The sequence below is a fragment of the Lycium barbarum genome, chromosome 6 (genome assembly GCF_019175385.1).
Source record: "Lycium barbarum isolate Lr01 chromosome 6, ASM1917538v2, whole genome shotgun sequence".
Lineage (NCBI taxonomy): Eukaryota > Viridiplantae > Streptophyta > Magnoliopsida > Solanales > Solanaceae > Lycium > Lycium barbarum.
This window is the reverse complement of record NC_083342.1, coordinates 82,065,414-82,080,557: the sequence shown is the minus strand read 5'-3', so window position 1 is coordinate 82,080,557 and position 15,144 is coordinate 82,065,414. Positions and strand designations below refer to the sequence as shown.

Here is a 15,144-nt window from a genome sequence, read left to right as displayed (position 1 = left end):
GAATACCTGATGAATTCTCCAAGTATTCCAAATTCTTGAGTTGAAATGAATATTTCAGGTTCACACGGTGTAGACAAGGAAAATTCTATTGGAATTCAAAATCTTCAGTAAAAGGTTAAAATCACAATGAATCAAGGAAAAAGAAGAATTCTTAGCCAACAAAAAAAAAAGGAAAAAGAAGAATAAGAATGCATAAGCACTAAGAAAAAAACAAGGAGGTTATGATTTACACCTTCAGACCTTGGCTTCCTTGAAGAATATAGCTATCATATTTGACTCTAGCTAAACAGTCTAGATCAAGAAAAATTAGCCATACATTCCCCTTGATTCTTGTGTCATAGGAAAATTCAGGCCAAAAGAGATGCAATGAAACCTTAAACAGAATAATGTAACACGGGTTTCAGGTAGAAATGAGAAACTACAACTTTATGAGAATTTGAGAAGAAAGGAAAGGTAAAAAGGTTTGTAACCGATCTGGAATTATCATGTTTAATTAGAGCAAGTCATTCAATAGAAAATAAATATGATTAATTCAATATATTTAAGAGAGTTAAAGGAGTGATTTTTGAGTTTTTATTACATAGAATATCTATATGTCTTGTGTATGCGTAGCTTTATTTTATATATATATATATATATATATATATATATATATATATATATATATATATATATATATATATATATATAAAAAATAAAAATGAACAAATGCACTTAATAGTTAAAACCTCAATCATTAAGATTCAACAAAATTAGTCGTTTAGCCGAGAATTATACACTTTTTAGATATGGATAGTTAGAAAGCACACTCAGTAGGCACTACAATCCCAATCTTCAAGAGTCAATCAATAGTAGTCAGCCTATTTTGAATAGCTAACCACAGGATGAACTTGAAGTCGTTTAGCCGAGAATTATACACTTTTTAGATATGGATAGTTAGAAAGCACACTCAATAGGCACTACAATCCCAATCTTCAAGAGTCGATCAATGGTAGTCAGCCTATTTTGAATAGCTAACCACATGATGAACTTGAATCTAGGATGCAGATTTGTGTTAAGCACCACACTCTTCCAGGTTACTCTTGGATATTGAGGCAGAAGAAGCAAGTAAGCCTTCTGGATTTCAAACTTACCCATTCTATGCATTGTAGACAGTGTAGTTGTCAAGTCACCCTGTAGTTTTCCATGTTGCATTAACAGGTCTCTAGTTTGTAGTATCTTCCTCACAACCCAAGAAGCTGACTTAGGTATAGGAAAGTTTTCAAGGGTCCTGTTCTTTATATAGTGTGCATTAACCCACCGAATCCATAAGCAATCTTTTTTAAATCAATAGCCCACACGTGTTTCATGATGGCAGCCTTGTTCCACAGAACCAATTTAAGTATGTTCAGCCCACCTGCAGTTTGAGGTTGAAAGATCTTTGCCCATGAGACTAGAGCTTTTTTGAGATATCAGCACCACCTGTCCACAAGAATGATCTACACAATGCATCAATCATTTTCATTATCTTCTTGGGCAGTATGAATATTTGGACCCATTAGGTTTGAACACCAAACAATACAAACTCTTCCTGCATAAGACACCAATCTAGCAGACCAACAAGTTATTCTTGCAGTAATTTTCTCAAATGAGACTTTTGTCATTTGAGAAGATTAACAATGATTGTAACCTAACCTATGTGATTGGTGATTCCATGAATTAGATTCAAATGGGTAATAACAAGTCATTAGTTTATCAAAAGTGCACTATTAAATTATCTCCTTTCCTATGGTGTGTGAATATAGTGCAACTACTGCAAGGCAAAGTGAGGTTGAGTTAAACTCTTAATCCAATTCATATCATTTATAGGTGGTGTATTGCTCTACAGAATACACTTAATGATTGGAACTATATGAGTGTGGAGTGGTACCGCTCCTATGAAATTGTGACGGATTTCTAGAGCACTCATGAAAACCACGACACACACATAGCCTCTTAGCGCAAAACCTAGATAACGACAAAGATTGTGCGAGTATAATGTGATAGAATAAAATCCTAGACTTATAAAAGGTTTTTTGGTGCATAGAAATTCTAAACTTCACCAATTGTTCCGTTAGTTTAGTTTTATTTTATCCAGGACTGGTTCATAGTCTAAGCGACACCAAATTCGAGCATTATATTCATATGTAGAAACCCAACAAAACTTCTTACTTCGATCTATTCCTAAATATTCTTTTCAAGATATGTGGGGGATTGTTCAGAAAAAATAATGTTATATCTCAAAAAGTATATTATAACACATTCTTTTTCACTATCCACGACTAATAGATATTAATCACCTTTAATACTCTTTATATCAGACCCTTTATTATTCCTTGAATACAAATCTTTCGACTCATTATTATCTTGAATCTTGGGGGATACATCTATACCAGGTGAAATGTCCTTAAGAACAGTGTTTTAAGTGACATGCCTCAAGCTTTCAAGAATTCCCTACAGTGTTCGTGATCGATTATTTTCCGTAAGATTTCCAACAGTATACACATTATTTTAACCATATTATAAATTTGATGATGATGCTTATGTGTTTTTAGGTCGATAGTTTATGGATAAACCTATACTTGAAATAATATACTACAAATGTAAATGGCATAATAGCAATATATATTAAGCATAGTATAATATTTATTAGCTTTTAAGTCAACAAATAAATCAATAGTATATCTACTTAAGATTAATTAATTATTTAATTAAAATCAATTATTCTTAAAACAAACATACAAAAAGAATTAGTGTAAGTTGAAAAAAGGAACAAAATATGAAATCCAAGATTTGGTGGGATCTCATTAATTTATCAATCAATGCCGAAATTTATACTATGCTAAAATTGTTATAAAATATGTTATTTATGAAAAAATGCAAAACTTGTGTCATTTGTGTTACTAGACTCTATGGGGTCGTTTGGTGCATGGTATAAGCTGGGATACGTCAGTACTAATTTTTTATACCATGTTTGGTAGGAGGTATAAATTTATTCTGGGATAGGATAAATTTATACCTTCTACCAAACACGGTACAAAATGAAGCATAATCCCAAGAGTGAGATATCCACCTTATACCACTAAGGTTGGGATAAATTAATCCCAGAATTATAATCTCGGGATAATTTTAGCTACCTACCAAACCGCCCTGTAAATATGCTGCACCTTGTAAAAATTTCAATAAAACGTGGGGCCCATTTCTTTTCTTTAAAACACTTTCCACGCCACGCGCCAGTGTGAGCCAAGTATGACGAAGAGAATCCAATTTTGGTCATGGTCCTCCACCCCCAACCCCTCATTAAATTTCACACCAATTTGTTACTGTTATATTTCCCCCTCATTAATTGTTGTAAGCTACTAGTAGCAGTAGGCATCATTTGTCAAGGATGTGGTCAATTCTCTGACTTGTTTGAACATTCTTGTTCTGTCTCGGTTGGTTATCTTGTAAAGGGGTTTAACCATTTTACCTCATACTAATAAACACAGATTTCAGGTTTTACGATCTTCCTTATTTATGCATTTCCTTTTTGAATCTTTTTCTTTCGTGTTTTTATGATTTGGCGGCTTTCCATTTGTAGCAATATGTTGGGTCTTGGATTGATTAGCATAGCGGGTCATGCTACCCCAAGTAAAGAATTACACTGGTTACTTTCTGCCTTTGCTGGTATCATCATGTGTAAAATTGTGAGTTCTTTTTCCTCTCTTATATTTGGTCTTGCTCTTATTGTGTGTACGTCTCTAAATTCTTGATCACATATTTTTGCTCCTTCTGAGATTCTAGACCCTTTTCAAGTGTAAATATGGATTGCTTGATGTTGAACTACTTAAGTGGGATGTTATTTTCTCTGTGCTTAGGCTTTGTTTTGTTTTGACTTTAAAGAAAAGAGCATATTATCATCTTGCAAACAATACATTGAGGCCTATTTCCTTGTATTCCGTGCAAACAAGCATATATAACTCATCTGGATTTTATGAGTTCCCTATAAGTATAACCAAATTGTATTACTCTCTACTTATTACATGGATAATACTTCTTCTTGCTTATTAATTAAAAAAAAAAAAGAGGTTCTAAAATACAATCTTTAGCTCTGGCAAGAGTTAGGACTTGTATGCCCTTTTTCGCTCTCTCTTCTCTAGTTCTAGGGGAAAAAATAGTGTGTCTTATTGTTCTTCGTCTTACTTTTGAACAGTTATTATTTTATATTTTTTGAACAGCTTCGTCTTACTTTTGAAGATGTTATATTCTTTGGTTGAAGGTTTATCAATTAACAGGTGCTATAAGTCCTTTGTTCTTCACGGGATATTTTAAACTTGACGACCAAAAGAAACTTGAATGGAACAACAGGTAGTAATCTTAACATTCATGTAAATTTTTGTTTTTCTATTTTTAGTGATATAGCTTGGATGGTGTCAGCGTCTTACTGAGGAATCTTTCGTTTGTTCAGAGGATTTTCCACTTTCCATGCACTCCTTGTAGCAGCTGCTTCTATATATCTCTTGCTTGAATCAGATCTTTTCCTTGATGGTGCTCAGGATGAGTTAATGATCAATAGAACCTCGGCTTTTTCAGACACCATACTCGGGGTATTAATGCCAAACTGACTTCCTTTTAGATTACAGTTATAAATGGTTGCCAATTTTTCTCCAATTCATCAGTTAGCTAGATTTGACATTTTATAAAAATTAATTTAGCTGAGCAAATGTTTTATCCACATTGTGAAGTATGTTTGACAAAAGGAGTTTGACTGTTTTGAGCAAAATGCTTAATTCATACCCTTATTGTTTTCATGCATCATTATGTTTTCAGTTTCCCAGGGTAGTAACACAATCACGGCTTTACTTCCCCCTGGCTACTCTGCTATCACTTCATCTGAAGGATCTAAACATAATAATGTTGTCTTGGTCTTGCTTTGTGAACAAATTCCTTGTTCCTTCATCTAATTCAACTCTAGCCTTTTGTGTTGACATTATGCTGGATGTATAATCTATTCTCAGCTCTATTCTATCTGTATGGTGATGCAGATCTCCACCGGCTACTTTCTGGCAGACTTGGCAATGATTTTGTATTACTTCCCAGCCTTGGGTGGAATGGAGTATGTAAGTATGGGGTATTTTCTTATATAATTATATCATCAATTGCATAAATTGGAGTGACTGGGCTTTTAATCAATGCGTAATAGGGTCTACTCCTTTCTACTTTATCCTGCCCAACTCCAACAATGAGCCCTTGTTAAAGGTTGATGAATAACTTTCTCTTACTCTTCATAGGGTCTGATTGTATATCTAGTTGAAACTTTTGTGGCGTTGATGTTTAAGATTGTACTTTGCCTTTGAATCTTCATTTCTCATCCAGGTCTTTCATCATGGACTCTCAATGTTTGCAATTGTTCAATCCCTTTTAAGTGGTCAAGCACAGATATATATATTTATGGTACTCTTTACCGAGAGTACTACTCCCTTTGTTAATTTGAGATGGTAAGAGCAATCAGCATCTGCTATTCCTTGTCCTCCAAACCTCACATTCTACATTAGTGACTGCCATTAGCATATGTGCAGGTACCTGGATGTTGCTGCTCAAAAGAACTCTAAGCTTTATGTCTGCAATGGAGTAGCTTTATTTCTTGGGTGGCTGGTATGGTCTACGAGAATATATTTCCTTCTGTCTTTGTTGTTGCAATTATGCGGATATGGCATGCCTCGTATATGAAGCTAAACCTACTTGGGTGGCTATCGATTTTGGAAAAATTAATTTGGCAAGAATGGTCTATTTAAACTAATGACCTCTTTTGTCATAAATTTGCAAATTGCTTTTCTTCTTTGATGAAAGCATTTTAGGCACAAGATACTTCTGATTTGTCCTCGAGAAGTGTGAAATAGGGTTCTCTAAAATAATAGGTTGTCTAATCTCACCAGAAATGGCTTTGTGCTAACACCAATGCAATGTAGTGTAACAATAACAGCTAACCCTGAATCCAAGTTCGTTGTATCACCTATCTCGAAAGTTTGCTTCTATTATGTTCCGTTCAAGTGAAACAACTGGTAGTTGTTATGTGGCTATGTTGCTGAAAGGGGTTTGTGGCTTAGCAGGTTATGTTACAAGGATGTTGGTTAAACAATTTGTTTGTTGGCTGAATACATAGACACCCCCTCAAAACTTGCCCTACTTTCTCTTTAAGACACCTAAACTAAGAGTTCTACGTATAAACACCTAAACTCTCAAGCTAAAGTGTGTCTGTTAGACACAAGACTCTGACATGGCAAAAAGCATGTCATCTACCCGACATTGAGCGCGTACCAGAAAACCATTTACTGCATAATATGAAACTTCTCCAGAAAAATAATTTTCCGGCCACCGTCTTTCTCTTATTTTAAAAATGACATTCATATTTGGACCATTCTCTTCCATTTCGGACAAATAGAATCTTTTTTAAAAAAAATGTTTTTTTATTACATAGGGGGTAGGGGAGGGGGAAATGGGGGAGGGGATTACAATGTGGGGATTCGAACCCTCACCAACAAGGTGAAAGTTAAGGTAGTCAACCAACTGAGCTACTAGATCCCAATTGTTTTTTTATTACATAGGGGGTAGGGGAGGAGGAAATGGGGGAGGGGATTACAATGTGGGGATTCGAACCCTCACCAACAAGGTGAAAGTTCAGGTAGCCAACCAACTGAGCTACTAAGTCCCTACCGGACAAATAGAATCATTCTTCTTCCTAAACCCACTTTTCTCCTCTTTCATTCAAACCCATCCCAAGTTGAAACATTATTTTTAAATTATTTTTTTAACATCCATATAAGTATTCGCTGGTTTATATTAAAAGGAGGACTGATATGCTCTTCCAAATTAGCCTTTCTTTTTCCAGATTCAATTAGTTTTCAAACTCATTTAAGTTATTTGTTAGGACACTGAAAAGGATGAAAGAAAATTTAAATCCGTAAAAGTTCAACAGGGTGCCACTCTTGAATGTTAAGTTTGTTAGTTTGGTGCTGATAATGATTAGGAGGAAGGAGTGTAATTATCGATCACATAAGAAATTGGTAGCAGCTGCGACTGATATGAGCGGTAGACGAATCACGAATGTAAAGAGGAGCTGCAGAGAGGTTCTTTTTTTTTCCTTTTTTTTTTCCACATGTCACCTCTTGATTCGCTTTTTTCCCCCCTGGTCATAGCGTTTGAAAGTCACGCACTTTGTTTTTGTGGAAGATTGTTTGTGAGGTGTCTGACAGGCACAGTTTGACTTGGGTTCAGGTCCTTAATAGGTATAACCTTTAGTTCACGCGTCTAAATGAAAAAACCGGACAAGTTTGAGGGGCCGTATATGTATTCAGCCTTGTTTACTTGATATGATTATCCTTTTTGAAACAATAATACAGTAATTCTCATTGTTGGAGATCCCAAAATATTATATTTGTGACCACTGACCAATATATCAAAATATCCTCATTTCAAGAAAGCACAAGAGATTGCCTGGGTTTTAAGCAATATTACAAACTTGCAATAGTTATAAACATTTGTTTTGAGGTTTAGCTTAATAGCATCATGAATCTTTTAGTCAAGAGTTTTGACTCTTTCCCCAAGTAATTCATGAAAATTGAAGGAAAAGTCAAGTTAGTTGTATGTTCGAGAAAGCAAAATCTTGAAATGTTATTATTCTTATTTTCATTTGACGTGTTCTTTTTATGCTTTTGATTGTTAACTTTTTCCGCCAAGAGACTTCGGATGCTAATAAATTGTTAACTATAAGGTCTGCGTATACACTACCCTTCCCAGACCCCATTTGTGGGATTATACTGGGTATGTTGTTGTTGTTTATAACCAAGGTTTTTGATGTGATTCTTTCAGGTTGCAAGGATTTTTTTGTTTCTCTTCCTTTTCTATCACATGTTTAGCCATTTTGATCAGGTGAGTACCTATTTGCACAATGTATTGGATCTAAACTGTTTTAAGGCCTAATTCCTCTTCAACTTAAAATACTTATGAGATTTTGAAGCTGTGCAGAACTTTTCAAGTATGTTATACTATACATGGATTTACAGTAAACTCTAGGTCTTAATTTATTGCGTAGCTAGGTCAAAATTTTGGTTCCTTCTGCATGATCCAAGTGTCTGAACAAGGCAGACGTGTATTTGGAATTTCTCTTATTGATTAGCCTTTTTTTTTTTAATAACTCTGAAATCTCTGAGGATCGTGGCAAACAGTGCTGAACTCAGTGAATAATGGGCCTGCTCCTCTACCTTTCTCCACTTAACTACTAGGCTTTTGTCTAGGGCAGTGTTCGAACCGTGATGCGTGCGTAACCCACCCATTACACACTGCGCTCTTACTACTAGAGCAAAGCCCTGGGGCTAGCCTATTTAATTGATGAGAGTGGGAAATCTTAAACTTCGTAGTTATCTCATATCTGAACAGAATAACATGCAATTGATTGTCGGGTATGGCATTATATGTCCATGGGATTTGCTTGATGTGTTGTTATATTGTTTGTACTTATGGTAGTTGTATCAACGGCCACTACTTGATAAGACTTTCGGAAATAACATAATTGTTTCCTCCATCCCCTCTCCATTCTGACACTGTTTCAATTGTTGTTCAGATAAAGAAAGTTTATCCACTGGGCTTCTATAGCTTGTTAACTGTACCTCCTGTTTTGGCACTGCTGAATACCGTCTGGTTTTGGAAAATTGCAAAGGGTTTGATTAAGACTTTGAGAAAGGCTAGACACAGCCAGTAGCAGACAACTACTGCTCTTTTGGAGCTTGTGCAGGTACTTACAGTGGTTCACCAGGGTTATCATTTATGAAATCAACCTCTATGTTCATCAAGTACAGCTGTTTTCTTGTCTTTTCAATACCTATTTCTTCATTGAGTTACTGAGCCAACAAAACAAGTGAAAGAACTGATTGTAAACTAACATTTTTACAGTATCTTTGTCCGACATTGCTAATCATAAATGTGGCATCCCTTTCAGTAATTGTAGTGTGATGCAATACCGAAGTGTAGGACCGCTGATTGGCTGTGATGTTGTATTTGCTGGCGACAAGGAGCCTATTTTGATATTTTTCAAATTTCTGGCTTGTTTGATCAGCTATTTTGGCTTAACCGTTTTACTCATAATGTACAAAAATTGATTTTGGCTTAGCAAAAGGAACTCAATGGAATCAGATCTACTCATTAAAGTGAAGCTTTGCTCTAGGTTTACCTACTTTGTTGGTCTTAAGCTTTGCTCTAGGTTTACCTACTTTGTTGGTCTTACTCACCCTTGGACCCTTGGTGTTTATAAATGTCATGCCGTTTACATACACGTTCATCACTTGTGGTTAATTGATGTTTATTTTACCTTAATATATTACTTAATTATGATTAATTAACGTGGTTCAGTGTAAACGTCGGATAAGTTGTTTCTTGGAAACTAAGGAAGATTCGAACAAGTCAATTCTTTATGGTAAACTTACAGAAATAACTATCTTATATAGGTTCTTACTATTAGTAGCTATCTATTTCAATATTACGATATGTAGCTACCATTTCATTAGTTTATGTATTTGGACGCGTGTATTTGAAGGTCTTCAAATACATAACTAATCTGTAAATAATAACCACATCCCTTAAATTTAGGCATTAACGGTGGTGTTTATTAATAGACAGAATATATATTTTTTTTTAATATCTTTCTCTCTTCCCTGCTTTTGGTAAGGTAATCAAGTAATTATTCCATTCTTTATGGTAAATTTACAGAAATAATTACCTTATTATAGGTTCTTACTATTAGTAGCTACCCTTTTCAATATTACGATATGTAGCTACCATTTCGTTAGTTTATGTATTTGGACGCGTGTATTTGAAGGTCTTCAAATACATAACTAATCTGTAAATAATAACCAGATCCCTTAAATTTAGGCATTAACGGTGGTGTTTATTAATAGACAGAATGATTTTTTTTTTAATATCTTTCTCTCTTCCCTTCTTTTGGTAAGGTAAATTTTGTTCCATAATTTTAGCTTCCATTTCTTTTTCCAACCAGGATTTTCTTTCTCTCTTCCCTTCTTTTTGTAACTAAATTCAAAATTCAAAAACATTAATAATAGAAGGAAGCACAAAAACAGAGACTACGATCATTCAACCAGTAATTCGAAAAATACATGATTTGTAACTTCAAAACACTTAGAAAACAATTGTATTTAAGTTTTTATTGAAAAATTCAAATATAGAAATACATTCATAAATGAATTTAAATGACTGTGTATTTGATTCGCAGTTCATCACTAATTCAAATACATACAAAAAAATACGTCCTCATTGGTTCAAATACACAAAAACATGCAAACATATGCATCACTGGTTCAAATACACATACATAGAAACATCATAAACGAATTTAAATGACTGTGTATTTTTTTCGTAGTTGATCATTATTTTAAATACTAGATGGCCACGGGCCCAACACTTCGGATTATAGTGTATCTATGTATATGTATATGTAGTTGTGTTTAGATAGTGATAATATATGTATATATATATATATATATATATATATATATATATATATATATATATATATATATACACACACTGCGTTCAAAATACGATTAATATAACATTGTAGTTTGTGTTCCGTATCTAAAACTTTATTATATTCATGTTTGCTACGAAAATTTATTAATACTTTTTAAAAGAGAAGAATCGTTTAAAAGAAAACTATTTTTCTCTCTTTGAGATAAAATAATAGCAATATTTAAGCATCAGTTGATACTTTCAATTTTAATTCGATTAATTTAAATGTGTAAAATACTCATTATTTGTTATCAAATTTTAATTTGGATAATTCTAATTCAAATTATTAAATTAATTTTACATGTTTAAAACGAAACCAAGTAGAAATTGATTTTCTATTTAAACGAAGAAATGTTATTTTTTAATTTTTGGTAACTATTCTCGGTTTAGCTCATTTTACTTGTCATGTTGTCTTTTGCATGATTTTTTAAGGAAACGTGAATTAGAATTATAATTTGACTAATTTACTTTATTCATTATTTGATCTTCATTTGATATTAATCTCTTTTCACATTTATTAGAGTAAGAATAAAAATAAAAAAGTAATTAAATTGTATCTTATTTTTTAAATATATAAATTTTAAGTATATTTATTTTAGTAAACGTAACAAATAAATGACATGGCGGAATAACAAATACAACAATTAAATATTTTGAAGAAAAGTAATAATATGAGGTTCATGTTTTTTGCTTGCAATAATTTCATTTGCTCCCACTAATGGGTTAATATGCATGTGGCAATGATCCACTATTATTGACTTGATGAGGATACTTTGGGAATTACATGAATATTGTTTGATTTTTTAATATATGGGGTGCACGTTTTTTTTTTAATATATGGGGTGACGTTATATATATATATAAGTTATATGTATACTATATATACTTATATATTATAACTTAAGCTATTTATAGCTTAATGTTTTTCTAAGTTTATAAATTCGTATTTTATAAATTAAGTATATTTATATTATAAGTATATTCTTAGTATATTTTAGTTATTTTTCAAGTATATAACTTTCTAGTTTTTAATTTAAGTAGATGTATATTATAAGTATATTCTTAGTATATTTTAAGTATATTCCTAACTTAATATAAGTAAAAATATGAACACAAGTAAATAGAAGAAAGCTCAATGAGCCATATATTTTATTCATTCTTGGATAACATTTATTTGCAAGTTGTAGTTTTTTTTTAACTTGCAAATAATACATGAGTTGCAAAGAAATAGTAGAATAATAAAATCACCAATTCTCAATCATTTGGTTAATTTCCCTCATATCATATTCGGTCATGGAGATATCTTCAAAGTCTTCCATTTGGTCCGCTCTACTTGCTATCAAATCTTCAATCTCTTCATCTTTGCCTTCCATCGCTTCTAAGTTTTGGTTGCGTCGCTCCTATCTAATCCAATCGCGAATGCACACTAGTACTTGCAAGCTAAATCCGGATAATGAGTGTCTATGGTCTCCAATTTGTTGTCTTCCTTGGCTAAATGCACTCTCCGAAGCCACGGTTGATACTTGAACCGTAAGGATATCTCGAGCCATTCTTGGGAGTATCAGATGACTTGCCTTGTATTTCTTCCACCATGCTAAGACGTCCAAATCATCTAGTTCCTTGATATCCACATTTGGCTGCATCAAATAAAAGTGATATTCATCAAAGTTTGCATTACAAGAAGGAGTTGGATGTGAATGTAAAACTTTTAAATGCGACAAACCCGACAAGCCCTTCTTGCTACTTTGAGAAGTAGTAGGGCGTGGAGCAACGGGTGTAGCATGTTCTTTCAAATTAGAATAATGACTAAAAACTTTTCTAAACTCGGCATCAATAGCGAGGTCGGCTTCAGCTAAAGATGGTTCAACTCCCTCTTCAATTTCTAAAAATGTATAAATTTGATTAACCAATGCTTTAGTATAAGATACTTTTAAACAAGGATTTAAAAGAGAACCCAATATAAATAAAGTTGGGATGGGAAAAAAATACTTCTTAAATTTTGTTGTCATATCAAAAATAGCCGCTTGATAACCGGGTCCGGGTCTATATTTATACTCTTGTAAACCTCTAGCTATTTCCGCTAAGTAGGCTAAAATTCTGGTTACCGTGGGATAGAATTGATTTAAAAGCAAGAGTTGCATTATAAAAAAATTCTAAGAGTTCAACACATTCCTTAACATCTTCTCAATGCGTAAAATTTAAGCAATCATCATTATTAATATTATATTTGTTGTGAACTTGTTGTATGGGAATCCTATACTCATATGCTTGTTGTAGGATAATGTAAGTGTAGTTCCACCTAGTCTCAATTTCTACTTGAATTTTCCTAGGTCTAAGGTTATTTTTCACATAATAATTCTTAAAATCTCTCATTCTTCCCCTATTACCATTACAAAAAAGAAACACAACCGCCTCTCTAACTTTTTGAATAGAATCGTCAAAACACACAAGACTATCTTTAACAATTAAGTTTAAAATGTGACAACTACATCTCACATGAAAAATATTTTTTAGCGGAGGGTTTAATTCCCTTTTTAAAAGACCAATCGCCTTTGTATTATTAGAAGCATTATCTAAAGCAATACAAAGTATTTTTCTATAAATGTTAAAAAATCTCATAATAGTAGACATTGAATCCGCTAAAAATTTTCCACCGTGACGACCTTTCCCTTCATCATATAAAAAAGTTATAATTCTTTTTTGCATAACCCAATTATCATCAATCCAGTGACATGTAATAGCAAAAAAATCTAACTTGTTAAGACTAAGACCCAAATTAGCGGTAAGAGAAACATTACAATTTAAATAATTAAATACATGGCGCAAATAAAATCTATATTTTTTATACAAATCTATAACATCCGCTCTACAAGTACTTCTAGGAATACCCTCAAATAACGGATTATAACAACGTTGAATGTAAGTAACAAACCCCAAATCCGAAGGAAAGGAAAATGGTAAACAATCATAAGCTATTTCTACACGCTCTTTTTTCTTGTCATACTTAAAATTTTTACCGGTTTGTGGGTTTATCGTCATTTGAATACCCCCCACATTTGAACCCGTTTGCTCTCCCCAAACATCTATATGTTTCTTTCTCATATGACCATTTAGTGTACCCGTTTCACCATTCTTACTAGTTCCTTGCCTAAAAGCAAATACTTGTCCACATAGGATACATTTAGCTGTTTGGCTTTCCTTATCCTTAGTCATAAATTTCCAAATTTTAGCGGTTGGCTTACGAGTTCTAGGCAGTTTATCTTGTGTATGTGATTGTGCAGGACTTGTATCTCCTATGGGATTTTCGGGGGCTTGTGTTTCATCATTATCATCAATTTCATTAAAAGTGTTGGTATAATGTTGTTGCATTGCCTCATGATCTAAAAGTGGATTATTTCCACCAACATCAATACCTAAATTAGGTGTTTCTTCCACAAATGTTTCCTCATTAAACCCACCCCTAACTGTTACACCCAGAAATTTCGTGTTACTAAGGCTACAGACGACTTAATGTGAGCTCGAGGGGGAGCAAATATCACAAGTATAAAGAATGAAATTCTACTGTAGTAGCATGAGTATGATATTTGGAATTCGTACAATATGATTGGAATAATATGTTAAAAGATATATAGCCCTCGTAACCGTAAGCTGAGGTGGGGCCCACATGATGTGATTTTTATAAAGGACATATGATAAGTTATATAGACAATATATGTAAATTTAAACACAACTCAAGAAGGACCCTTGAGCCAAATCCAAGTGTAAGCCCTCCAGAAAGATGTTTTTAAGTTACGTTTTTGGGTGTTCTGACTTCGGGAGACCATAACCCCATCATTATTTGGGAATTTGGGAAAACTTCTAAAATTAATGTTGTAGATAATTAAATTAGATTTCCAACCATATGTCGTGGGCCGGTATGTGACATCGGGATAAAGAGTTATGGACGTTTTAAGGCAGAAAGGTCAAGCTGGGCAGTGAAATGGGCCCAACCCGATTCCAAGTCGGGTCAGGCCCGTTTCCCTTGCTATTTAAGGGAAATTTTCTGCCTTTAGCCTCATTTTTACACTAGAAAAATCCAGAATATTTGAGAGAGAGAGAGAGAGAGAGAGAGAGAGGAGAGTTAGAGAGAGAAAGTGGAGAATCGATCAAGTTCGAGGCCCCGAATCTCGAGGCTCGTGAAGGATAAAGTGTAGTACGAGTTATCATCGTCATTTTAAGCTAAATATTGATCCTGGGGGAGGATATTTTCGTGGTTGAGCTGCTCCTAAGGTATGTATAAGATTCCTTTTATGTTATTAAAGTGTTTATTTAGAATTTTAACGGATTAGAACGGAGAAAATAGCGTTATAAACTCGTTTGTTGTTTTGTTGAGATTTATGGATCGGGGGTTGTTTTAGTTGGATTAAATGGATGGGATTAGCTGAGTTATGATGTATAATAATTGTTGATGTTGTTGACAAGTTGCTGTTCTTGAATTTGGGAGAATAAAGTGTATGAAGATATCATATACAAAGCGTATACCGGGCTGTTTTTATATGATTTTCGTGACTGTTTTGTGACAATATTTTG

The 15,144-nt window shown here is 33.5% G+C and overlaps 1 protein-coding gene across 2 annotated transcripts; it reads left to right on the top strand.

The window, feature by feature from the left end:
- Nucleotides 1–3,260: 3,260 nt before the first annotated feature.
- LOC132644385 (uncharacterized) lies at nucleotides 3,261–9,205 on the top strand. 2 transcript variants are annotated; one of them, XM_060360974.1, is made up of 10 exons: nucleotides 3,261–3,513; nucleotides 3,599–3,704; nucleotides 4,277–4,365; nucleotides 4,466–4,604; nucleotides 5,043–5,117; nucleotides 5,374–5,495; nucleotides 5,577–5,652; nucleotides 7,867–7,926; nucleotides 8,618–8,788; nucleotides 8,993–9,205. In XM_060360974.1, exons 2-9 carry the CDS (start codon nucleotides 3,603–3,605, stop codon nucleotides 8,753–8,755), a joined length of 801 nt encoding a protein of 266 aa, XP_060216957.1. In that variant the 5' UTR covers nucleotides 3,261–3,513; nucleotides 3,599–3,602; the 3' UTR covers nucleotides 8,756–8,788; nucleotides 8,993–9,205. The 2 variants fall into 2 exon arrangements, with proteins under 2 accessions (XP_060216957.1, XP_060216956.1); XM_060360973.1 differs by having other exon boundaries at nucleotides 8,947–9,205.
- Nucleotides 9,206–15,144: the final 5,939 nt, after the last annotated feature.